Source organism: Miniopterus schreibersii (assembly GCF_964146895.1).
Source record: "Miniopterus schreibersii genome assembly, chromosome: 12".
Taxonomy (NCBI): Eukaryota; Metazoa; Chordata; class Mammalia; order Chiroptera; family Miniopteridae; genus Miniopterus; species Miniopterus schreibersii.
This window is the reverse complement of record NC_138112.1, coordinates 15912739-15939380: the sequence shown is the minus strand read 5'-3', so window position 1 is coordinate 15939380 and position 26642 is coordinate 15912739. Positions and strand designations below refer to the sequence as shown.

At 39.6% G+C, this 26642-nt stretch overlaps 1 protein-coding gene across 1 annotated transcript in view; it reads right to left on the bottom strand.

The window, feature by feature from the left end:
* The window catches only part of MMP20 (matrix metallopeptidase 20), a gene marked incomplete at both ends in the record, with an annotated part of 35754 nt that overhangs the window by 4742 nt on the left and 4370 nt on the right, over positions 1–26642 (bottom strand). The window contains 7 exons of the mRNA XM_081153665.1: positions 7549–7705; positions 8310–8446; positions 15957–16098; positions 17912–18073; positions 18867–18992; positions 21068–21216; positions 24872–25119. Coding sequence (XP_081009791.1) covers positions 7549–7705; positions 8310–8446; positions 15957–16098; positions 17912–18073; positions 18867–18992; positions 21068–21216; positions 24872–25119 — 1121 coding nt within the window. The remainder of the gene's footprint in view (positions 1–7548; positions 7706–8309; positions 8447–15956; positions 16099–17911; positions 18074–18866; positions 18993–21067; positions 21217–24871; positions 25120–26642) is intronic.

Sequence of the window (26642 nt, the reverse complement as noted above, 5' to 3'; positions counted from 1 at the left end):
TCTTTAAGCACACTTCATCAGGACAACATTTTGCAGTGGCAGACAAAGTTGAAAAGAGGTGGAGAAAGGAGGGCTGGAGAATGCTGAGGTAGTCCAGAGAATTCAGCAAGAAAGGGATTAAGATTTAAAAGGTCTACTGGTATGTTGAGGATTTTGCTGAGGGTAAAAGAAAAGAAAATTATATAATGAGGTAAGAACCATGGGCATGGGTATTCTAATACACAGTAAATAAATAAATGGTGAAACGAATGAAGAATGACTATATGTGGTGAATGGGAAGAACCTCTGAATTTGGATTCAGAGGACATGAAATAGAGCCGCAGATGGACCATATTTGGCTGTGCGACCTTGATCTAATCACTTAACCTCTCTGATTTAATGTTGTTAACTGTTAAATGGAGATCTCAGTACCTATTTCTCAAGATCGTTTAGAAAGCAGATGGGAAAATGAAAGAATATGAGAAAATATACTCAGCCTTGTTTATGTGTTAGGAATCTGTGTTAGATAAAATTGATTCCTAACACATAATAAATAATCAATACATATTAGCTGAATTTAAATATTAAAAAAGAACAGGATTTTTTATTGTGATTCTCCTGTATACTAGCTACCTGCTGAAATCAATTGCATGTATTTTCTCATCACTGAGGTCCTATCTGTTAAACAAGAAGTACCAACCTAATTACATAAATACCAACTAAAATTAATTGACCTATAACTAAGTGTATTTCCTTTATGGGCATTTGTTTCATCATTTAATATTGATTAATGTGTACAGATAGTAAATAGATCATTACTGACAGTTAAACTTCACCAGCAAGGTCATGGTGCCATAGGTATCTGACGTGGTGTTTTGAGATATGTGATCCTGCTCTCCACCTTCATAATACAAGGACTTGGGGACTATTTTGGTAAAGTGCCTGTGTGTTGTTTAATTTTATGCTCAGAACTCTGATTGGTTAGGATTTTGATTGTGATGATGTCTATCATATGTCAGTGGCAAGACTGACTCCATTCTGCCTCCTTCAAAGTACTGACTGAGGCGCTGTGTCTGCTAACGGATGCTTTAAAAAAAAGTGAGGCCCGGCCGGGCGTGGCTCAGTGGTTGAGCACCGACCTGGGATCCAGGAGATCGGGGTTCGATTCCCGGTCAGGGCACATGCCCGGGTTGCGGGCTCGATCAATGACTCTCTCATCATTGATGTTTCTCTCTCTCTCTCCCTCTCCTTTCCTCTCTCTGAAATCAATAAAGATATATTTAAAAATAGATAAAAATTAAAGTGAGGAAGTATTGTAACAAGGGGAGTTTGTTGATAGGTATCTAAAATATATGTTTTCAGGAAATTTCTCCAGGGAAACTTCTCTAGCGAAATGGAAAACTGTAGCTTCCTTTGAAGTTAATTTACTTCTAACCAGGAACCCCGTGGCTTTCATGGAGGAAGGGGCTTTGTAATCTACACCAGAGAGGGCAGAGGGGAGAGGGGTCTGAATGGAGGGAAGGGAGAAGAGGGAGAAGCTGCCATGTGCCATCCTAGATGAAAGTTCAGAAACCAGAACCCCATGAAGGAAGAAGATTTGGAACAAAGAATTTGTAACAACATGAAAAAAATATCGATGGCCTCAATTACCACCTGATTATATGATGAATCCAGGTTTATCTCTCCAGCCTGAGTTCTCTGAGTTTAAGACCTGTGTGTCCCTTCTCTTCTGGACATTCGTATTCTTGGGTCCTACCAGCACATTCTTTACCCCTTTGAATGGCCATAGCCTCCTTGTCAAAAATCAACTGCCCATAGATATGACCATAGATGTGAGTTTATTTCTGGGCTGTCTGTCAATTTTATTCCATTGATCTGTAAGTCTGTCCTTATGTTAGTATCACATTGTCTTGATTACTGTTGCTTTGGAGTAAGTTTTGAAATTGGGAAGCTTGAGTTCTCCAACTTTGTTCTTTTTCAAGATAATTTGGCGATTCTGGGTCTTATGAGTTTCCAGATGAATTTTAAGGTCAGCTTGACAGTTTTTACAAAGAAGTCAGTGGTATTTTGATAGGGACTGTGCTGAGCCTGTAAAAACAATTGGGAGAGTATCTCCGTCTTAAAAATATGAAGGTTTCCAATCCATGAACATGAGATATTTTTCCATTTAGACCTTGCTTAATTTCTTTAAGCCATGTTTTATAATGCTCAGATTATAAGTTTTCAACTTCTTTTGTTAAATTTATATCTAAGCATTTTTCTTTTTGATGCTGTTGTAAGTGAAATTGTTTCTTCAGTTTCATTTCTTCATTGAGGTGGATGGAAACACAATTGATTTTTGCATATTGAACTCATACTCTGCATATTTGCTGAACTCATTAATTAGTTCTGAAAGTTTTTTTAAAAGGATTATTTAGGCTTTTCTACATAAAAAATTATGTGACATGAGAATAAATATAGTTTTACTTTCTTTCCAATCTGGATGTCTTTTATTCCATTAATTTTCTCTTAATTGCCCTAGCTACAATCTCCAGTACAATGTTGAATGCAAGTGGTGAGAGTGGAAATTTTTGTCTTTGTCTTGATTTTAGAAGGAAAGCATCCAGTCTTTCACCACTGAGTATGGTATCAGCTGTGGGCTTTCCATCAATGCCCTTTATTAGGTTGAGAAAGTTTTCTGCTATTACTACTTTCCTGAGTGTTTTATCACGTGATAGTTTTAGATTTTTTCCAAATGCTTTTTCTGCATCTATTGAGATAATTATATATTTAAAATTCTATTGATATGATATAGCATATTAATTTATTTTCAGATTTTAAACCCACCTTGCATCTCTGGGGAAAATCCCACTTGCACATGGTAAGTATTTCATATATGTTGCTGGATTTGGTTTGATAGTATTTTGGGAAGATTTTTGCACCTATATTCATGATAGATTTTGGTCTGAAGTTTTATTTTCTTGTGATGTCTCCATCTGGCTTTGGTATCAGGGTAATTCTGGCCCTTATGCAATGAGTTGGGAAGTGTTCCATTCTTTTCTGCATTGTGGAGGAGTTTGCAAAAAATTGGTATTAATTCTTCTTTAAATGTTTTGATGGAATGCACCAGTTAAGCCATCTGGGCCTGGGCTTTTCTTTGTGGATAGTTTTTAATTTTGAATTCAATCTCTTCACTTGTCAAAGGTCTATTCAGACTGTCTATTTCTTCTTGACTCAATTTCATCATTTTGTATCTTTCTAGAAATTTGTCCATTTCATGTTATCCAATTTATTGCCATGTAATTGTTTATAGTAGTCCTTCATAGGATTGATAGGGATGTCCCCTCTTTCATTTCTGATTTAGTAATTTGAGTTTCCACTGTTTCAAAATGTTAATTTACTGAGAAGTTTGTCAATTTTGTTGATCTTCTAAAAAAAACAGCTTTTTTTGTTTGGTTGATTTTCTCAAATTGCTTATATATTACTTATTTCAGTTACTTCCACTGCAATTTTTATTGTTTCCTTCTTTCTGCTTGCTTTATGTTTAATTTGCTCTTTTCTCTTCTGGTATCTTAAGGTGAAGGTTAGGTTATTGATTTGAGATCCTTTATCTTGTTTAATATAGACATTTTTATAGCTATAAATTTCCCTTTGAACACGGCCTGCGCTGCATCTATAAATTCTTGTATGCTTTGTTTCCATTTTCACTCATTTGTATTTTCTGATTTCCCTTGTGATTTCCTCTTTGATCCTCTGGTTGTTTAAGAGTACGGTATTTAATCTCCACATTTTTGTAAAATTTCCTTCTGGTATTGATTTCTAACTTTATTTCTCTGTTATCAGAGAAGATATTTTGTATGATTTTAATTGTTTTAAATTATTGAGACTTGTGCTCTGGCCTAACATATCATCCATCCTGGACAATGGTCCATATGCGCCTGGGAAGAATATGTATTCTGCTGCTGTTGAGCAGAGTGTTATTAATTCTTCTTTGAATGTTTTATATATTAGGTCTAGGTAGTTCACGGTGCTGTCCAAGTCTTCTTTTCTTTATTGATACTGACGTCTAGTTGTTCTACTTATTACTGAATGTGAGGTATTGAAACTTCCAACTATTATTATTCAGTTGCTCTTTCCTCCCTTTATTTTTGTCAGTTTTTGCTTTGTGCATTTTGGGGCCAGTTGTCAGGTTCATAATTGTTATATTTTTCTGGTAGATTGACCCTTTTATCACTATAAAATGTCCCTCTTTATCCCTAGAAACATTTTTTTATGGTAAAGTCTGTTTTCCCAGATATTAACATAGTCACTCTTCGGCTTTCTTATAGTTGCTGTTGGCAACCATATATATATATATGATATATGTATGATATAGATATTCTATCTTTTTACTTGCAATCTATTTGCATCTTTAAATCTAAAGTGTGTCTCTTATAGAGAGCATATAGTTGGATCTTATTTCTTTATCTGGTGTGATAAACTCCGCCATTTGATTAGATCGTTTGAGCCATTCACATTTAATATTAGTAGTGTAATTGAACTTACAGTTGCCATTTTACTTTTTGTTTTCTACATGCCTCATGTCTTTTTGGTTCCTCTAATGCTCCTCAGTGCCTTTTTTTTTTTTTTTTTTTTTTGCATTAGTGAAAAAATTTTAATGTACCATTTTGATTTCTTTCATAATTTTTTACTACTTTTAAAAGATTATTTCCCTAGTGGTTGCTGTAGGACATATCATATACTAAATTTACCATAATCTGCTTCTACTAACTTAGTTCCAGTGAGACAGTAAAACATACTCTTACATAACTCTATTCCCTGCCCCTGTCTTTGTGGTATTATTGCTATACATATTACATCTGTATGGGTTACCAACCCCAAAACATACTGTTGTAATTACTATTTTATATAATTTAGTGTCTCCTAAAGAAGCTGAGAGAAGAAAACAGAGCAAATACATTTGTAGTATTTGTTATTGTAACCTCTCATTTGTCATTTCTGCTTCTCTCCTTTCATTGGTGTGAATTGGAGGTACTACCTGGTGTCATTTCCTTAGCCTAATACAGCTTTTCTCCCACCCAACTGCTGTTATTGACAAATATATTTCTATATCTTATAGGTCTAACAATATAACTATATACATATTGTTTTATACAGTTACCTTTAAATCAGTTAAGAGAATAAATATAATTACATAATTACATTTACTGGTACTCTTTTTTTTTTTTGTATTGTTGATTTAAACAACTGCCTGGTGCCATTTATGTTCAGCCTGAAAAACTTCCTTTAGTATTTCTTGTAAGGCACATATATAGCAATAAATTCTTTCAGTTTTTGTATATCTGGGAATGTCTTTATTTTGCCTTCATTTTTGAAAAATAGTTTTTCTTTGAACACTTTCAATATATTTCCTGCTACTTTCTGGCTTACCTGGTTGAGTTGACTTTCACTCTTATGCCCCTCAGATGTAGTCACAGTGCTGACAGAGTGATATTTTTATAACACAAATCTTATTGGGTCCTTTAAGACATTTAATGATATCCCTCATCTCTAGAGAATAAGACCTATGATCTTCCTATCAAAACAAAGATCCTCCATGATCTCCACCCTGCTTGACCTTGGGCCACATCTCCCATCCCAGCGCATGTTCTAGGCTTAGTGAACCTCTTCAGGTTTTCCCCCTGCACACATGCCCTTTCATACATCAGTGCTTTTGCTTCACCTGCTCTCTCTGCCTGGAAACCACCCCCGCCTCTCCCGCCTCCTGACCGGGAAACTCCTACTCAACTATCGAGATGAAGCTCAGGCGTTGCTTCCCCTAAGAATTCTTTCTTGGCTATTTCCTCTTCGCTTTGCCCCACTGATCCTTGTGCATTCTTCTACCAGGGCACTTTAATTGCTGTTAATTATTTATCGGTATATTTACTGTCAACTGTAAGGCTTGCTGAGGGCATTAATAGCACCTAACATGAAATGAGAAGTTATATGACAGGCATTTCACATGTTTTTCATTTATCCCCACAACTCTATGAGATAGGTATTATTTCTACCTTCATGTTGAAGATGATGAAACAGAGACAGAAAGGTGATCCAGGGTTCCAGGTGATTGCTTGCTCTTAGAGTTGAGATTAACACTCTCTTATTCCCTCCCACTCTCTTAAACAGCAAACTCTATGCCTCCCTTGGTGTCAGTTCCTAGTACAGTGCCCAATATATGTAGGTTAAACGTGGTTGCTTGGCAATGCATTTTTTAAAATTTAAGATCAAAAGACAAGATTTTGACCTCTATTCATCTTTCTTATTTTTATAATTTCTCTGTCGTGACTAACTATAAAATCCTTAAATAAAAAGATCCATTTCCAGTATTCCTGGAGCACTCAGGAAGGAGAGAATGTGGAAAACTGTGTTCTACTTTGCATCAATTATGCCTTCAGCCTGTCTGTATAGAAACAGTGGTTTAGAGCTGGGAAAGGGAGAAGTGCAGATTTGCAAATCGCTTTACACAAAATTTAGAAAACAGACCATCTCAAAGAATGATGGAGTTGATGCACCCCTAGAAACTCTTCGGGTGGCCTCGGCTCTGCTACTGGTAGGCGAGGGAGAACATCTACAGGAGAAATTAGCCGTAGGTGGTGGAAGTAATGTAAAGAAAAACAACAAACAAAAAAAACTGGCTGGATCATTGGGGCCTGCTAGAAAGTGGAAAAGAAGGAATAAAAGTAAATGAACATGTGGGGAAGGAGCCTTGTTGGTAAATAAAAACCCTTGGACCAAAGTGTGCCCTCCTGCTTCCAACCGAACCCTAAGCATAGCCACCTGCTTAGAATGTACGTTTGCTTCTCTCTTTTGAAGCTGAGAGGGGAAAAGCAATGCCAAAGTGAGAACTGGGAATAGAGGGGAGGTGTGCAGAAGCAGCGCTTGGTGAAAAGCTGTATTCATCATTCAACAGGAATCAATTACGGATAGAAACTCAGTAGGTGAAAGCAGGTGTGACCCTGCGTGTGCAGTGACTGGCTGACATATGACACCTTATTAAGCTCTGCTTATAATAACCTCCTGCAAGACAGGCATGGGAATGAGTAATAATTCATTCTGGATAAAAAGAATCTTCGTGTTCTAGGTTGGCTAAAAAACTTAGGAAGAGGACCTTTTCCTTTTAGCAGAACTTTCCTTCAAAGAGCCCCACAGCCATGCCCATTTTGTACAAAATCGCAGAGTATTCTGAAATGCATTGGTACTCACACAACAGGGAGCCAGTTCTCCCCTCAGGCATTCCCAGTGGGTAGTTACATATTTGGGGATGCTGCATCCACTCTTTTAGGTCACTGGGGGTCCAGTTAATGAGTGCATTGGAAGATCAGGATGTTTGGTGTCCTAGAGACCAAAGAATGGTATCATCGAATTAATGTTTCACTTATCATTTGGATGGCTCCATATCTTGAAGACAGTGTCAACCATCAGTAAATGGCACCCCGGTGACCAAGAAGAGTCAATGGGCCTATTGCAAACTTGCCTTGCATCTATGTCTGCAAAATACTTTTTTCCTTCCCATTGAATACATCTGGACAGTCAAAAGGAGAAGAGCCATACCTGTAGTATTCATCTCCCACAAAGAAAAGGGTCTTCTGCGCATCCTTGAGATAGACGGCAGCATCTATTCGCTGCACATACCTTGGAAACCCAAAGTCATAAATAGTCCGAGGAGGACCTTGTATTTGGAATCCTCTTGTTATCCAGTAGTGGGGACCTGAAAACAGAAATTAAGGTTTACAAAAACTCTGTACCACTTAGTGCTGCACTTCATTCACGAGGATTTCTATGCCGGATCCTAAATGGGACTAGTTTCTGGGATACTGGCCATGGCTGTAATCCAATGGGAGATAAAGCCTCTAATAGTCAATTCAATAAAAGGCTTAAAATTTGCCCTGGAGGCATCTCCCAACCACAAATAAAACAAAGGTAAAATAAAATACCCTGGCATAGCAACAAAGGTACTGTTCTCCTCACCTTGGTTTCCATGTTGTCTTTTGCTAATTGGAGGCTCTCAGGAAGGTATGCCATGCCTCTCTGAGTGGAGGTGCTAGGGGACAGGATCCAAGTTTCTAGCTCCATAACACTGTCCCCTAGCATGAAGCCTCAGTAAAGGGTCAGAATCTGAATACAGTTTGATAGTCATTATCAATTTTGTCATTGGTACAATAAAATGGGGCCGAATTTCATACCCCACCTGAGGAGAAGGAATGACCAAAACATGCTCCATGATCACTGAACAGACACTGACAGTGCCACATGTTCCAAACACGCCGGGCACTGCGGCCTGCTATTTCTCCCTTCGGGGAATCTGTAGGTACCTTTGAAGAAGTACGCGGTGCCCCTCTCAGCCACTTCGTAAGCCGCATCCACGTTGGACATAAGCTGGGGGAAGGAGCTGGTGATGGTGCTGGGCCTGATCCCTGCCATCAAGTGGACCTGCCGACGCCAGAAAATCCTATTGGGCAATCCAGAAGAAACCAAGGTCAAGGGTTAATTTCATCCTAAATTGAATGGAAATGTACTGCAAGCCACACTTCAGAGGCCATGCTAATAGCCTCTTGGCCTTGCCTTGTTTTTAAGGGAAATATACATTTTTTTACCTTGGTAAACAGTTTCTTCTCCCTTTCCATTCTCTTAGCATCTCTACAACCCCCTTTCTTTCATTTATTTAAGGATGGTCAAAATACTGAAGGACATAGCAAGGAAATGACATCAAATATTTACACATTTAAGCTATGCACCTTCCTATTTGAAACACCATTTGATACAAATTTCCTTTTCCCACTCTGATCTTTTAAAAATTAAAGTTTCACAAAGATAAATATGATCCAGGTGAGTACTATGAACATTATATAAATGAACCCAAACTTTGTGGTTGGAAGATGCTAATTATTCCCAGTAAAAACAGCAAAAATGTTAATTATAAATGATCATGTTGTTTATATATTTATCTATTGAAAGCATTTGTATTTTTTACCTTGATGGCTAATTAACAGAAAATCTGGCAACACACAAATTAACTTAAAGTTTAGCAACTCATGCATCCACTTACCCAATATTATTTCCATAAAATTATGGCAGTATACATGAGGCTTGTGGGTTCAAACTTTCATTGTAAATGTGGTCCATTTTGATCTTTCAGATAAAATTACTTTTATAAAATATGAATAGTTGACTTCATAGAAGCTAGAGTCAATACAGAAAATCATTTGTGGACAGGGAAACTATAATAAAGTTTTGACATTAAACTTTCCATGTAGTGACTTAAAGAACTCAAATCTTATCTTGGGTTTTCCTACTCAATTTAACAGATATTTATGGAACGTCAAAGATGAGACATTGAATGAGACACAGGCCCTGCCCTCAAAGAGCTTGCAGTCTAGTAGTAGACAGATAAGTAATTAGGACATTCTAATTCAGAGTAATCAGTTCTACAAAGCATTAGGTTCAGGATGCTCTAGGAACACACAGAAGGGATACCCTATTGCATGTAGGGGTTTGGTGAAGTCATCCCAGATGAGGCAATTTACGCTGTTGATGAAATCTAAAAGAGAGCTATTCTGGGGAGAGAGAAAATTTCTTTGTGTTTCCTAAGTGGCATCATGATGCAGAAGGAAAAGCACGTTGTGTTTCAGAAGGTGTAGGCTAGAGTTCCAACTGACCGATGTCTCCAAGCCTCAGTTTCATCATCTCTTAAATGCAAGTAGTACCTGGCCTAACCCATGAGATTACTGAGGATCAAATGAGATAATGCATGGGAAAGTGCATTAGAAACATATTATATTTTATAATTATAAAAGTTATTATTTGCGTAGGCCTTAACTACCCACTAACTGGGCACCCACCGTAGGCCATACACAGGTGGCAGGAGTCCAGTTAGGGTGTCCTACCTCTCCTCGGGCCCTACACATCACAGCCTTATCTAGAACATATGCCTTACCCCATGAAAAACAGACTCAGAGGGCTGCTGGGCCCAGAGTTCAGCTGGCGGTTACAGGGAGACAGGCCGAATTAGGCTCCAGCCGTCCTGATTTTTACCACATACCGTCTCTCACCTACTTGTTCATTGTCAGCCTGCGATCTTTGTTTTTATTTTGTTTATATCCTGACCCCTTGTCCAGTCAGGCCCAGCTTTCTCTGAAGGCAAGAGGGACTGCTTTCTCTTCTCCTTTTTCTCCACCACCACTAAATGAGCCCAGGTTTGGGTATCCAGAAGAAATGTCTGGTGACAATTTTGGTGTTTCAACCGGAGCCGGGCAGTGCTATTGAATCTAATGGAAGCCAGGGATGCCCCTAAACCTCCTACAATGCACAGGAAAGCCCAACGCAACAAAATATCAGTAGTACCGAAGTTGAGAAGCCCTGGTTTAAACACTGTGATGACATATTATAATGTATATACACTGTATGCATAAGATAGAAATAAACTACCCATCACTTATTATAAAGTATCACAAATCCCGAAGGAATTCATAGTCATGAAAATTTTTAGTACACTGTGAGGAAACAATATGTCCAGTAGTTAATAAAGCAACAGAACACATACTCGGAGGATTTACAACCTTAGAACTACAGATTACAATAATAAATTAATTAAAATTGACAAAAAACTGTTAGGTAAGTAACCTTCTAGTAACACATTTAAATGGATTTAAAATATAAGCTGCCCTGCAAAAATCTGTGAGCCTGTTGGAAAAGAACAGCTGCAGGATGTGTGGAAACTGCTAATGAAAACAGATAAACAGATCATATCAATAGCCTGTAATCTGGTCTTTGATAAAGAAGACAAAACAATGGAATTTATTGATATTGTGGACCTGCAGATTAGATATTTAGCTGCACCCTTTATCTTTGTGTTCTCAGGAGCCGACACTGTACCTGGCACATAGTCAGGGCTCAATAAATATTTGCTGGCAAAATAAATGAGTGCCAGAGGGTTGAGCGGGATTTATTTGTTCATTGATTTTCAGAGTCTCTGAAATTTTCATTCCCTTTTACTAAAGAATAGCAACTAATTCATCAAGTTTGAGCTTCGATCACTGGTAACCTTCACCTGGGCCTCTCAGCTCTCTGCCAGTCCCGTGAGCTCCTCAGGGGCAGGGCCATGCATTAGTCACCTTTGAAAGCTCAGTCTAGCAGAGTGCCTGGCACATCTCGGGACTTGATCCATGTTTGTCAAACCTCTGTTCTTTTTGTTGTTGATGTTATACCCAACCGTCTTTACCCCCACCTCCCTCAGCCGATGCCATCAGTCCTTCATTTTCAGAAGAGGCCTTCGTCTCTGATTTGCTGGACTGTCAAGGTAGTTCAACAGGAGCTGAATGGGCACCCTGATTTGTCCATCTTCTTCAACCCTTTGATCCCCTTTACTCTGTTCTTCCCTGTCATCCCGCTCCCCAGTTTCAGGGGGAAGAGGTGTCCTTTTTCTATCTTTTTGATGCTCACAACTGAACTGCTGCTTCCCTGCCCCGAGGTTGGGCAACGTGGTGCAGTGACGGGAGCAAGGGATGCTTGAAACCTTCTTTTGTCAAAGGATATGTGACCTCATGTGAGTCACTTAATTTTTCAGAGGCTCAAGTACCTTCTGTCAAATAAGAGCGAGAACAATAATAATATCTGTGCTAATACTGGAAAGGATCAACTGAGTTAATGCATCTGAAGCATTTGATAAACTCTGGACTAGTCTTACAATTAAATTGTAGATACTTTAAAAAGATATGTTTTCACTCTATAACTTTATCAATTGATGACATATAAAAGTTAAACTTAGATTTATCAATAGAGCCAAGTTTCTTTCTAAGTTTACTCCCTGATATAAAATATTTCTGTCACATCGTTGGCTGAGCAGCCGTTCATTTTGAGGGGTTCACTAACCAGGTATGCTTTTATCAGAATGCTTTAGAGGCCAGGAAATCAACCATGCACCATCTCACAAGCCCAAGCAAAATACAGCTCATAAAACTGAAAACTCATGTTGAGACGGTGCTGTGGGTTAAAAATAGTAGAAGCTGTGCAGAGTGCACTTAAATTACCTGTCTATAACCATCTGAGGAAACGATGGGGAACCATACTTATAAGTCACAACCTGTGAAGATGGAAAGCACCCCCTTCCCGGCCAGAAGGAGGGAGCTCAGAAGATATAATGAGTCAGGAATCTAAGTATATCTTCTGCCTCTTTGCCTGAATTCTTAATACATAACAGAATAGGACTAAGTCATTACAGTGCTGTCTGTTGACTTTCAATGATGCAACATTATAGAAAAGGCACATCTCCAGGGAGACTGTGAAGGAGGGTGACTTCCTCTCCAGTTGTGCAGGTTTCCCTCGAGCCCGTGGAAACTCCGGGAAATGTTAGATTCCAAACATACTATCTAACAGGAGTGATTTCTGAGTTTATTGTCCCTCCTCCCCACAGTGCGTTGCGTTTCTTTTTCTCTACTGGCTCTTTTTCATGTCCCCAAATATGTCCAGGTATTTTCCATCTTGATAAATCATTATTTGACCCTCCTGCTTCTTCCAGCTATTGATTTACCTCCCTTTGTTATCACAAGATTCTCACATTAGCTCCCACCAGTGTTCTTTCATGCCACATAATCTGGTTTCCTTCCTCACTACTCCATAGGAACGACATTCCTTAATTATCCTGGCCAGTCAGTCCCTCTTCTTCGGTTCTCAATCTGGTCACCTCGGGCAGCATTTCCACTGTTATTCACTTAAAAAAAAAAAAAAAAAAAAGCCTCTTTTCTCTGATTTATTTGGGACTCCACTATAGGGCTTCTGCCTCTGATGTCAAGTAGACCTAGGTTAAAATTCCAGCCAGAGATAATAACAGTGTGGATTAAATGAGTAGGCATCTGTAAAATGCTTAGCATAACACACAGCACACTGTGAATGATCATAAAATGTCAGTTATTATTATTATTAGTGGGGTTTATTTTCACATCGTGAACTGTCGTCTCCATGTGGGAGATTCTACAATCCGTGAAACCTTCAACTCTCCTCTGAGCACTAGCTTATTTCTATAAAATGCCACTAGAATTGTTATTCCTTGAAATTCAACACATCCAACACTGAGTTTTTCTTCATGTACGCAACAAATCTTGATTTTCCTAGTTATGTGAATTACGCTGCTACTTTTGACTTTTTCCCCTCATTGTTCTCACTGAATTACTGCCCAAGGCCTGGGGGTGCCTCCCTCAGACAGCCTGTTTCATTCACCCTTCTCTTCAGTTCCCTTGGGGTCTTGCCTACCCTTAAAAATGTCTTTCTGTGCATTCTAATCTAAGACACATAACATCTTTCAAAGTGTGACAGGAGTGACTGACATGTTTTTGTAATAAATAATGCTATTTTGAGAATAAGACAGAACGTGGAGAAGCCTATCAAACACTTTTGGGAAACTTAGTCTAAGAACATTGTCCTTCTGTGGCTGTTTAGCCCACCGTCCGGCAAGGGCCCAGGAGCCCAGGAGCAGCCCTGAGTGCTTTCCTACTAACTCAAGGGCATGCGGGCAAAAGGCCTAAATTCATCCAAGTCATTAAGTGCTTCTGTCGGTAGTTCCCTTGCATAATCAGAAGCTTTTCTATATGAGCCAGTGACAGGATTGACTCAGGACAGGGAGTCAAAAGACCATAGTTACTGTGGAGGGTCTGCTAGGGTGGGAGACCTGGATCTAGCTTTCTTACCTTTAAAACAAAGAGTTTGGACAGGATCAACCCTTATACTTATTCCATATGTAAAATGCTATCATTCTTCTAAGGTCTCTAGCTGATTGTGAAATTCTTGATTTTGACCCTTAAAACGGTAATGTGTAAAACTCAGAATAACCTGAAAGATGCAAATATCATTTTGGTATGGCTGTAATTCATTTACCTCTCCTCTTTCCTAAGTGCCTGAGGCAATCTGGGATAGTCTCAATATTTTGCCATCTATTATAAAGAATAAACATATAGGGTGTCCCCAAAAAGGTATGCACACACTTTGAATAATTATAAAGGCAGCATTTATTAAAATACATTCCATTTTCAAAACTGAGCTGTCAGCTGTTAAAGTGTGTATACATTTCCGGGGGGAGGACACCCTGTATATAAATTGAATATATATGACTTTCAACTAATTACACCTGAAGTTTCTTTCTTTCCAAACAGAACATCTGAATGTACGGATGTACTTTTAGATACAGTGGAGACTATGTAGCAATCTCACAGGGACTTTAAAAGGTGCTGCATTCCATCTTGCTTGGGAAACAAACAATGTGGTTATTACATCCACAGTCTGAAATGTCTCATCAACAGGCGATTGCCCGCGACGGGGAATTCCAGGCCTGTGGGTGGGAGGCGACAGACTGGGAGCTCTTTCATAACGGCCCCCAGGTTGCCATTGTTCCTGGGACTTGAAAGAATTCTTTGTTCTTTGTCCAGGCTTAGCAAGCACTTTGGGACATTTGGTGACAGCCGGTAGGGGATCAGAGCTATAGAGTCATGGGATTCTTTCTCTGGGACCTGCCCTGGGACAGTGTGGGTGTGGGTCCTGGTCCTACCCCTCACTAGCAACGTGTTCTCCAGCAAGTTGCTTATCCTTTCTGTGTCTTACAGGAAGAAAATAGCTCAGACCTCACAGGGCCATTGCAAGGGTTTGGTAACAAAGTGTTTAGATAGCAAGGACTGAATACACTGAAGTCGCGATTCATATCAGACGGCACCTCGCTGTAAAATGGGAGAGGACAGGTTCAAGGTCTATGGCGAGTTTGTGGCGAATCCAGTGCTAGAAGGGGACCACTCACAATCCCTCCTGGCCACTCGTTTCTAGATGTCTCTTGCATCTGTGCCTCCCTTTCTATTCTGATACTACCCTCAGTATTCATAGTCAAGAACTTTGTTGAAAGATAAGTCTACTTCAAGTAGTCAGTAGTAATTGCTAAAAGCTCATAGCTTGATAAAGGGTTTAAAATATATATGTGTATATATATTTTAATATATATATAGCTTTTTTAAGAAAACAATTATAGTTGCATGGAAAGGTATAAGACCTTTAATTTCACTGTCTCCTTTGTCCCTACCACAGCCACTGATATTTGCCAAAAGAACACGCTTCATGCTATACCATCGCTAGCATCTCATTTCTTTGTCACTGGACGGTTACCACATGCACCCGCCTGAGCAACGTGAAATCTGACGTCATCGCTTAGCCTAAGCCCACGTTACTCGGCACGGTGTTCCAGGCTCCTCCTGCTCTGCCTCTTGCCAGTCACTCCTGAACCAATGCCTACCAATTCTGTTTCCCTTTACTTTGGGTAATAGTCAATAAAAAAGTCAGTAGTCAATGTCTTAATAAAAAAGAATCAATAAAAAGAAATAATAAAAAATACCTCATGTTTCTAAGCCTCAATCCATTGTACATAATTTTTGATTCCCATTCGTAAATATTTACTGTGATCACTATGTGTTCGGTGCATTACTTTCCAAGGGTCACCTGATCAGTAAGAAGCACGGTCAGAATTTAAACCAACTTAGCCTGATGTGAAAGCCTGGGTTCCGGGGCTCTGCTCTAAATTGCCTTTGAAAAGTGGATTCGTATCCATTGTTAAAGATTTAATTTAAACTGTTCCTAATTTTTAAAAGTTAGAAATAATCTAGATGTTCATAAGTATAGACTTGGTTAAATAACTAATGATATATCTATTCATTGGAATAGGAAACAGGGTGGGGCAAAAGTAGGTTTACAGTTGTTCCTATGAAAAATAATACAATGACTAGTAAATAATAATACAGGAATAAACAATGTTTTGCCTATTCACAACTGTGAACCTACTTTTCCCCCATCCTGTATACATGTATAGAATAAAGATAAAAATTAAAATTCATTGATATGAGAAAATAAGATGTTGTTGAGTGAAAAAAGTTTATAAACCATTTTCTTCATGCTTTCTGAACAAGCGCATTGTCTTAGGCACGTTCTGGGCTTACCTGTCCTTGAAGAATAGGAGCTCCTTGCCCAGCATTGTCACCGCATCAAACGATGAGCTGAAGTCACAGAGGTCAGGGTTGGATGGATTATGAGGGGGGGCATTTGGCACAGTGGGCTTTCCTGGGAATGTTTTCCGAGGTCCTAGGATTCAAAGCGAGTTGGTCAAACGGCACTGGAACTGAGAGTCGGTACACTTCTGCTCCAGGGGCCCACTTTCACTGTATTTGACAAGGTGACAAAGAGCCTGGCTGTCGATGGCAGGCAGACCTGGGTTTGAAGCCAGTTTCACTAGTCACCAAGTTGTGTGATAAATGGAGAAATAATTTAACCTCTCAAAGCCTCAGTGTCCTCGTTAGTAAAATGGGTGGTGCAGTGATGATACCTACCTCAGGTTTCTGTGAGAATTCGATAATGCCTGCAAGGACTTAGAGTGCTCGGCACATAGTAAATGTTCAAAGCATGGTAGCTATTATTTTATTATTAGACAACTTCTTTGAAAATTACAGGTGTTCCAAATTCAAAATGTATTTTAGAAGTTGCCACCGATTATTTCTTTGTAATGAAATACTTTGTTCTCAATAAGATTATAACTTTCTTACATGTTTTCATATTATTTTCAGCCACTGCTGGGTGTCCTACACTGTGCATAGTGTTTTATCAGGAGCCTCAGGGAAGACCAAGAATTCTTATGGCACTAAAGTGCTCTGAAGGTGTTTGCTGTTTACAGGCATCATCTCTGATATGAGTGACTCGAAGGCCAAGAAACTCCCTTGTAGAGGATGATTTCCCGCTCGTTTGAACCATCATGGAGAGAAGTGAAACACCATGAGATAAAGGTTATAGAAACGAGATGAGGCCTGTACATTTGTGTCACTACCTGGATAAGGGGTACCCAACAGTCATACTATCTGAACTGGTCTTTGCATGAGCAAGAAACACATTTTATTGTGCATTGCGCTAAGCCACTAAGATCCAAGGTTTATCATTCTCACCAACACACCCCCTACATCCCCTGCCATATACGTAAGATAATAAATGGGGAGAGAGAAGCGTCTTCTGGTGGATCTTCTTGTCAAACAAGGACCCATTCGTTGGGAGAACTGCTGGTGGGATTTTTATCTCCCACTCTGTGTTCCTGAGGGACTAGCTGCCAGTGACAGAGGAATGAGCGGGGGCTGCCTGAGCCATCGCTTCTGGGGACAAGTAAAGACTGAAAACCCAGCTCCAAGGCTTAAGGGAAAATCAGTTTCTAGAATTTCCTGCCTTTTATCCATTAAAGAAAAAGTATCAAGGTCTAACAGTGTATCAAGATTCCTTCTGATGAATTAATGGATTTGTCTTTCTGTTAAGGAGGTTGGATATAGAGTTTCTAGTAATCCTTTATTAAGTCTGAAGGAATGTTAACCCTTGAGATAATTCTGAGTATCTTGGGATACTTACTGTCTTTGAGCCTCTGCTTTCTCAGCTATCAAATGCAAAAAACCCTTCATACCCTCAGGCTGGTCATGAGGATGGTGTAAAATGACTCATGACACATTTTTGTAAACTGCAGACTATCTGTGCAACTGAGTGATGTAGGTGTTATCATCACAGTTGCTGTTTTTAGAAAAATAAGGTTACTTGTCTGAAAATGGGTAAAAACACCATAGATATAAACTATAAAATACATTCATCTTCTCCCTAGGTATAAATCCTGACCTACACTCAAAAAACAAATGATTGTATTTTCTGTGGTCATTGTGGGAACAATATGCTCTGGAGGAAAGATGTAAAATTTAATTGTACATATTAGAAGAAAGCAATATTCATCTCCGGTAAAGAAGCTCTTCATAAGAGGGCATAGCTTAATCTTTACCTCTGCAGGTAACTCCTGGCAAAGTATATTTTCTCTAAGTTGGAGTCTAAGTGTTTGTTACTTTCAGAGTTAGTCGTCAAAGAAGTGTAGTGATTGTACCGTACAATGCCTGGATCCCTTTCACGTCATCTTTGGGAAGGTGAAATCCATAGGGATGCTGGTACTTATAAGTCGGGTACATCAGTGCCGAAGGGTCTGTGGAATGGGCCAGGCCCAGTGCATGACCAAACTCATGAGCAGCAACGGTGAATAAATTGAAACCTAGACAATGTGAGAGAGAGAAAAAAACAGCATCAACACAGGGTTTTAGTTTCAGTATCTTCTCTCTACAGGAGAATTGACACCCACCTCACAGTTAACTCATTTCTCTTTTCATAACTGGGTTATTCAGAAGTTGGTAGGTTATTCTGGCACTTAGCTTTGCTTACTTTAGTCTCCCCCTTGGCTCGGAAGGGCGTGGGGGTGGGGAAAGATGAAAATGTAATCAGTCCATTTTGTTCATTGTTAGTGAGGCTCAGTAGGTTGATAAAAAAGTCAATAGTGGCAAAATGATAATAGTGGCAGTAATATCTAGATTTAGGTCACAAGTGCTTTACTAGTTCTTTGCTATTACAACCTATTCCTTTTTATCCACACGTCTCGCACTGAAGAATTCCAGATGACACGCGCGATGTTCTGGAAATTTATACCCATCCCCATCACTTCTCACGAGAGTACTGACTCCCTCAGGTCATTCCTGGATGTAGCCTGTTTCCAAGTACAAGTAAGAAACAACAAATGCTATGGAGGGGAAGAGACAGAGCCGTGTGTTGAGGAGGGGATTGCTGCTGCTTGAGATGATACGCTATGAACCAGAGGCCAGACAAGTCTACAGCACGACTGAGGGAGGGTCTTGCCCTTACAGTGTTCCTTTTGGATTTTTGGCTTACTTGTTTTTCCTAGCCAGCCCCCCTAGTTAAAGGGTGGCCTGGGACGTTGAACCTCAGGGTTTCATGATGGAGGCCCAGAAGAAGGTACAATATTTTCCAGGTTATGGTGAATTGTGCATATATACCATTCATTCCCATAGTCCACTTCTCGGCATTGTCGAAATGTGTATCTCCTCCCAGGCCTTCTCCAGGTGCAAAAGCATGGGCTAGCGTCCCGCGAGGCCCATCGAATGGGTAGGAATCCCCATGATCTGAACAAGTGGGGAGAAACGCCAACAACTTTTAGTCCTTCTAGCACTTTGGAGGAGTACATAACATTACAGGGAATGGACAACTTTTTGAATAGCACTGACCCTTCTCATACAAATAGATTTTCAATATTTATTTTTTTATGACAAGAAGCTCAATGTCAATGAGTAATCTGTCAATTGGGAAATTAAAAGGGCTATGTTATATTTCAAAGGTAGTAAGTTTTAAAAATAAAAAATATTCTTCGGTTACTGTTTTTATTGTGAATCTGTTCATTGATATGTGGCATACTGTGAATTGTGCCCATGTCTCCCACCAATAGAAATGTGAACACATTGGTAGAGAGGAGCTTTTAACATTTGATTTAGCTAAGACAGCAAGTTGAACATGTGTGTGCTTTCTGTTTGTACAGCACAACAATATAATATAATATAATATAATATAATATAATATAATATAATATAATATAATATAATATAATATAATATAATATAATATAATATAATAATATATAACATAATAAATATAATAAATATAATAAATATAATAAATATAATAAATATAATATAATATAATATAATATAATATAATATAATATAATACAATGCAATACAGTACAATACAATGTAAGGAAGTGCCAAAAATTGCTCTGTAATTTTGATAGACTTTCACGTGTAAAACTCATGAAAGTAATAAAGGTGTTTATAAAATCCTAACTTTTAAAACTTCACATATTTTTGTTTTATTATCTGTATAACAGTTCATTACAGACTTAATAGAAAAGGCAGAAGAATAAAGTGAACGATGGTGCAGAAGCTATGTTTCGCAGTTTTTCAGGGTTTTAGTGAGGATACGCTTCTCTATTAAAAAGCAATAAATATGCATAACCCACTGACAGTGTGGTGATGGCCAGAGGGAAGGTGAGGACAGGGGGTGGGTGGAGGTGGGCAAAGGGGGGAAAATGGGGACAGCTGTAATAGTGTCAACAATAAAAATAAAGTAAAACCTCAGAAAACCCCCACACAACACCCCACTCCCACCCCAAGTTCTGGTGTGTCATTTCCCAGGCTTCGGTGCAGTTTAATCAGGTTGTGTGACCTGAGGCACCTAGTGAAATGGCAGTGCGGTTCCTAGTTAGCCTGTGTTTTAGGGGACAGGTCGCAAGCGTGAAAGATGTTAACTCCATGGCCCCCAAAGCTGTTCTGGGCCACATTGTCTTGCTACTTTATTTACTGGGGTGGCCTTGGTCCTCTAGGAGGAACAGGACCCACCATGAGCTATCTCTAAAGGGTGTATACCCAGGACTTGCTTGACTGTCTCTCTCCCAGCTTCTAAGAATGGTTTTTCCCAGTGACATCATATCAAAATTAACTTGAAATATGTTATCCTTGGAGGATAAGAGGAAGTGGCACTCGCTTTCCTTGCCTATTAGGAAGCTAAGAAGAGAAAGTAATTTCATGGCTTTCCTTTGTCTACTAACTAGAGAAGATTTCTCTGGAAAGTACTCAGAGCGCTTCACCAATCTCTGTGCAAAGTCACGCCTCTACAACAGGCCTTGCCAGGGTGGGTGGCGGACAGAGAAGTGGGCAAATTAGAGGCGGGCCTAGAGATTCCCAAAGCCGTTGCCAGTGTGGGCAAGACCAACCCCACTCTCCTACTGTCAGGGCCACTGTAAAATTTATTTCCTTCAGTGAGGATTCAAGGTGGGAAATTCTTGGCTACTATGGAAGGAGATATGAAACAATGAACATCATTATGGGAATGCACGAGATCATATGGCCCCCCCAACCAAAGGGAAAGCTAAATCTGACAGAATCTGTCCCTCATGGGGCAAAATCACAATAAAAACTGGTTACACTGAGTCCATTCTGCAGCTCAGTCTACTAATGACAAGAAATGCTGAGAGCGCCTCTGGTTCTATTTTCTGGCCAGATGAAGATCATGACTTGGCCGTGATCTTGGCCTCTGCCCGTCACCCTACTGTGCTGATCAGTCTGATTAAATATTGTCGAAGGAAAAGTATTGGAACGTTTCTCCTCTGGATTAGCAGACAAAAATCCAAGAAGCACCACAGTACCTCCTGTTTCAAAAGATATCATGATATCCGCTTCTCCTGAATTTATTCTCACAAAGTTCAGAGGAACGGCGCTACTCCAGGCCTGCAAGGCCATCTCTACTGCCTTGTCTACATCAGTGGAAGTCATGGAAGATGTGTATTTGGATACTCTGTGAAAATAAAAGGAACAAGTTTTTCTTTTAGTAAATGCTCCTAAGTGACAAGGCCAAGAATTATATTGTTTGTTATTAAAAATTTTGAATAATGAACATGAATTTACAATGTAGATTTTCCCCTTCAATCAATAATTCTTATTTTGCTTTCATATTTGTTAAATTACTGACACACATTAAACAATGAGAAAGAGAAATGAAGTGAAAGGGCTGACATAACCTGGTGCTGAAAGAGCTGGCGTTCACTATTCTGATGTCATCGCTAATTTTGGAGAGTGCCTTGTGTAACTTTACAAGTACCAAGAAGTCTGTCTTCCCTAATGGGCTTTTAGATGAGAAGAGATTTCTTTTCCCCATAAGGGGTTGAACATTTTTCAATTGTAAGAAATCAAAATGTGGAATTTAGAAGTTATGCAAACTCTTATTCAAAAGCCATCAGGATTTCCCCAGGGCCATGGGGGTAATATTTTTTTCTTAAAATAATGCATTTTAAAAGAGGAAGTGCTCACTGGAACTGAAAAAGCTTGTCTTTCATCAAGTCCTGGTGTGATAGTGACATCTGCAGGCAGAAAAGTGTGGGGTTTTTTTGGGGGGTGGGGCAAACAGTTGTAGAGAGAGAGTTGCTGGTTCACTAACACACGCTGTCCTGTAGCCTGGGGGGTGGCGTCCTGGCAGCATGCGAAGGAAGGGCTGGAGAGAGGGCCTTCCACTTGGGGCCTTCGGTTGGGATGGAATAACGGATGCAGAGTGAGAAGCTGGGTCTGTAGGAGCCAACCTTGAGAGCAGGGCTGAGCTTTCTCTCTTTCTCCAGCTCCTAGTCCAGTGCCTGCCACATAGTAAGCATCTAGCAAATATACTTGATAAACAGATGAATTAATGAATAAAAGCTAGTAGTTTTTAGGGCCTACTCATAGTTCTCAAATTTTAGGACCCATGGTAACTACCTAGGGAGATTTTTAAATATACAGGTGTGATCCAGAAATCTGAATTTTTGCAAGTGTTCTAGGTTATTCTGATGCAAGTGGTACAATATCAGCGAGAAACCAATGGAGGTAATCCTGGGGGCCCAAAGGAAGGGATCGTGTCTCACAGAGGGGAATGGTAAGTAGCTCAACTCAGCAGTGGAAAGGAAAGGAAAGGAAAAGATCTTTGACTCCAGGGGTTGGGGCCAAGAACTGCATGTTGAAGGGGGAAACCAGAAGGACCCTTAAAGAGACAATTTAGTGCTTTCAAAATATGCCAAGCCCACTGCATAACAAGAATCTGTGATTTTTCACTTTCTGTGTAGTTGGTACCTTGAAATTCCCTCACTTCATAGACAAATCAGCCAAGGGCACCAGAAGAGACAAGAAAAGTCCTGACCCAAGGTCTAGAGATTAATAAGCAACAGTGATAGTAGCTAATATTCTTTGAACAAGTACTAAGGGCTAGATGCTGTTCTAAGCCCTTTTAACGTGTTATGCCATCCAATCCTCACAACACCGTAAGAGTTAATAATAATAATCTACATTTTATGATGTCAGGATTTAGCCCAGTTCTATCTGACTTCAAAGCTTGTACCCATAAGCACTATGATATATTTTGCCTTTTTAAATCAACTCTGTTATAAAAAGTTATTCTGGAATCCAGCAACTATATAGACAGAGTACTGGGCCTCTCATGAGGGGGCAGGGGAGTTGTTCAGGAGCAAGAGTGGATGGGCAGTGAGAGTGCATGAGGCCATTTGGGGGCTGCCCAACTTATCACAAGAATATTACTTTTCTCCAAGTTTCAAATCATCCTGATCTATGCCCCTTGTTTTTGCTGTGCACATCCACAGACTAAAATTCTATGATACAGTTTATTTTAAGAAAATGATGGAAGAGATTGCACGGGTTTATATAAACGTTTCCTAGCTTACTCTTAATCATCTCGTAATCACTGTGTGTTCACCTTCTTTTGGATTGTTTTCCAAACAGAGACAAATGGTTTGATTTTTGCATGATTCTTAAGCTGAAACCAACTAATAATTGTGTTCAGAGCTCCACCTTATGGACTCATAAGCTCATAGCAGCTAACAAGTGGCCTCTTTTGGGCCCTCATTTGTCCACAGAGACTAACCTGGGTGCTGGTACAGTTTAACAACTGGCTCTGTGACAAGAATTCTTGATTTGTAGGGTTTGCAGATTTTCATATTGTAAACACTCTCATTATGGCTAATTTCAAGCTACCAACTAGCCGCCGTAGAACCAAAGTTGGGCAGAACTGAGCAAGGGCACATCATTTTCACCATACAAATGAATAGATGTCAATGACTTCGTCAACATAAATGTAGTATAATAATTAAAAAGCAATGCTTTGATTACCTTTGTTTTTAATATAATTTATTTAATTGTAAGCTCATGCAATTTAATTTTTAATAATGGTTTTGTTTAGCAACCAGATCACAAAATTCTTGGAAACTTAACAACTGGCTGCAAAATTGCAGGAAACGTAAGGATTGGCTCTTGCGAGCTGCTAGTAGCCGGGTCCAGCTCAGCACTGCTGGGACTATATTAACAGTCCAGCCTTTCTCCACGCCCAGATATAGACCAGGTGTGCTCATCCAAACAGTGAAATCTGATCTTGACCCCCATCTGGCTCTCGGATGCCCTGGGATTAAAGTCCAAACTGCTCAGCCTCATGTTCTAGCTGCTCCCCAGGCTGCTCACTTCCCACCATTGCCCTTCCTGCCCCCTTCACTCCACCGCCTGCACCGCCCATGGCCCTGCCACCCCGCACACCAGGCCAGTCCACTCCCTGCGGCTATTTGCTGGGTCTGCTTTTCTACCTGGAAAACCCCTACTTTTGCAGGCCTGGGGCAAAAAACCACAAAAAACAAATGAGGGCTGCACTTCTTTTCCAAGGCCGCCTCTGTGTGGAAGGCAGGAGGCCCCCGGGACTGCCTGCTTCCAACCCCACCCTCAGGCGGACGATCCCTCCCAGTGGCAAGGGAGGCCTCCGCTGGCCCCCAGGGGGACCAGGCTGCTGGGAAGGGCCTCCTATGGGATGGCCTAGAGCACCCAGAGGAAGTAGGTTCTGGTTGGGCACGTCACCTCCGACTACACAGGGTCCTTGCTCCTGGTAGGAGGAGGCCAGAGGTTGACCAGTGAGTGTGGAGGTGGAGGGGGGACCGCAGGTGGGAGGAGGGGGAGCCTGGGGCTAAGGGCCGGTGGGTAAAGTATACATTCATTATCTCCAAAACTGAATGCCTATAGTAGGTACTTAATACATCATCAATAAATGACTTTTTAAATCCATGAAAACAATCATTTTCTTGATAGGTAAGTTTTATCATACTCTTCGGATTGAACAGGTTGTCTTAAGAATACTGGTTGATGCTGTCAGTTTATTAACACTATTTTATTTTTCTTTAAAGATACATGTGTTGTCTCTTACTGGTAAAATTGTAATACCTAAGGCGGTCATTGCAATAATCCTGAGATCATATTTTCTAGTGAATTCTCCATTGTCATTACCTGAAAATTGGCCTTGAAAGTTCTTATTCTTTCTCGTGGCTGCGATGAGTCATGATATTTATACAGATCAGAAGGAAGATTTTTTTTTTAAAAGAAAAGGAAAGAGAGAGGGGGGGTGTTTCTCTCTGAATCTGGAAAGACTCAGATCTCATTACCTGTATGTCAAAGTATTTTTTTTCCATTTGGGTTCACCTGGGAAGAGGCGGTAGTTTGCCACGTCAGGAACCCCGCAGCGAGGCCTCTTGATCACCTCCATTGTGGACCGGTCCAGCTTCCCCGTGACTTGGAGGCCAAAGAAGGCTTGCAGCTCCTTAATCTTCTTCACCATGGAATTGCTTCCTCGAGCAACCATGTCACCAAGCTGGGGCCCTCCTTTCTTGGTGTAATACTTGTCAAGGTAAGCCTGAAATGGAGAGGCAGGCTGACTCATCTGCAGCGCAGTCTCTGGGGAGCACTCACGCTCAGGTCATATTTTCTGGACACGAAAAATAGTGTGTAGAGCATACTTCTATTATGGAAAAAATTAGGTATATTTGCATAGATAAAGCTTAGAAAGATATACAGTGTGCCAAATTATTAATGATGATTATCTTTTGGCAGTGACAATTCTAGTTTATTTATTTATTCATTGTGCCCACCTGCATTTTATAGTTTTCCTGTAATGAATAGATATTGTAAGAGAGAAAAAGAATGGAAGGAAAATGAACATTTCCCCCCATGAATCATTTATTTGTCTTTGACGTGGGTACCCAGTGTGCAAAACAGACTATCCTATTTCTCTGGTAAGCAGTTATTGGTATATTTTCCTTATACATCAGTGTTTTGAACTCTCAGAGGCTTTATATTCCAACCTCTCATCTTATACAAAGGCCCTCAATCTGTTTCTCTGCTAAGGCTTTAAGTCAGTTTAGTTGTGTTTAGTATGTGGGGTTGAACTTGTTTCCATGGGCAAGTTTCCTGGGACAGGCTTTTGTCCCTTGAGACAAGTAAAGTTAACCATACATTATAAAGTTTTCATTTGCACATAAAGGCTTAAACCTCTCATATAGCATTCAAAACACCTTTCTATGGCTGCTTAGGTGAAGTGAGTGAGGCGGTGTCATGTAATTGCAAGATCAGAGCCTACTGTTAACCCAGATTACTTCAGGAAAATAAACAAAGAGCAGCTAAAGATTTATATATACATTTTTATTACCTATAAAACTTTATATTTATACATTATATATAAAGTATTTTTATTATATATAAATAGTATTTATTTATATATCCTATTAACTATATATTTATTTATGTTCTACATAAATTATGTATATTTTTATTTTTATGTTATATATACATATTTATATATGTAAATAATAAGACATTGGCTGCAATCTCAATGTCTAACAATAGGGGATTTGTTAGACATGGTATTACATATTCAGGTGAAGTAATACTAGACCTCGGGTAATGTACTACCAGGGCAATGCTGTCTTCATAGAATGAGTTTGGAAGCATTCTTTCCTCTTCGATGTTTTGAAGTAGTTTAAGAAGGATAGGCATGAGTTAATTCTTCTTTAAATGTTTGGTGGCATTCACCTTTGAATCCGTCTGGGCCTGGACTTTTATTTGTTGGGAGTTTGATTACTGCTACAATTTCTTTGCTAGAAATTGGTCTGTTTAGTTATTCTGTTTTCCTGGTTCAGTCTTGGAAGGTTATATGCTTCTAGAAATGTATCTTTTTTTTTAGATTGTCGAATTTGTTGCCTATAATTGTTTGTAATGTTCTTTAATGATTCTTTGTCTTTCTGTGGTATCAGTTGTTCTTTCATTTATGATTTTATTTATTTGGGCTCTTTCTCTTTTTTTTCTTGATAAGTTTGGCTAACGGGTTTGTCAATTTGGTTTATCTTTTCAAAGAACCAGCTCTTGGTTTCATCGATCTTT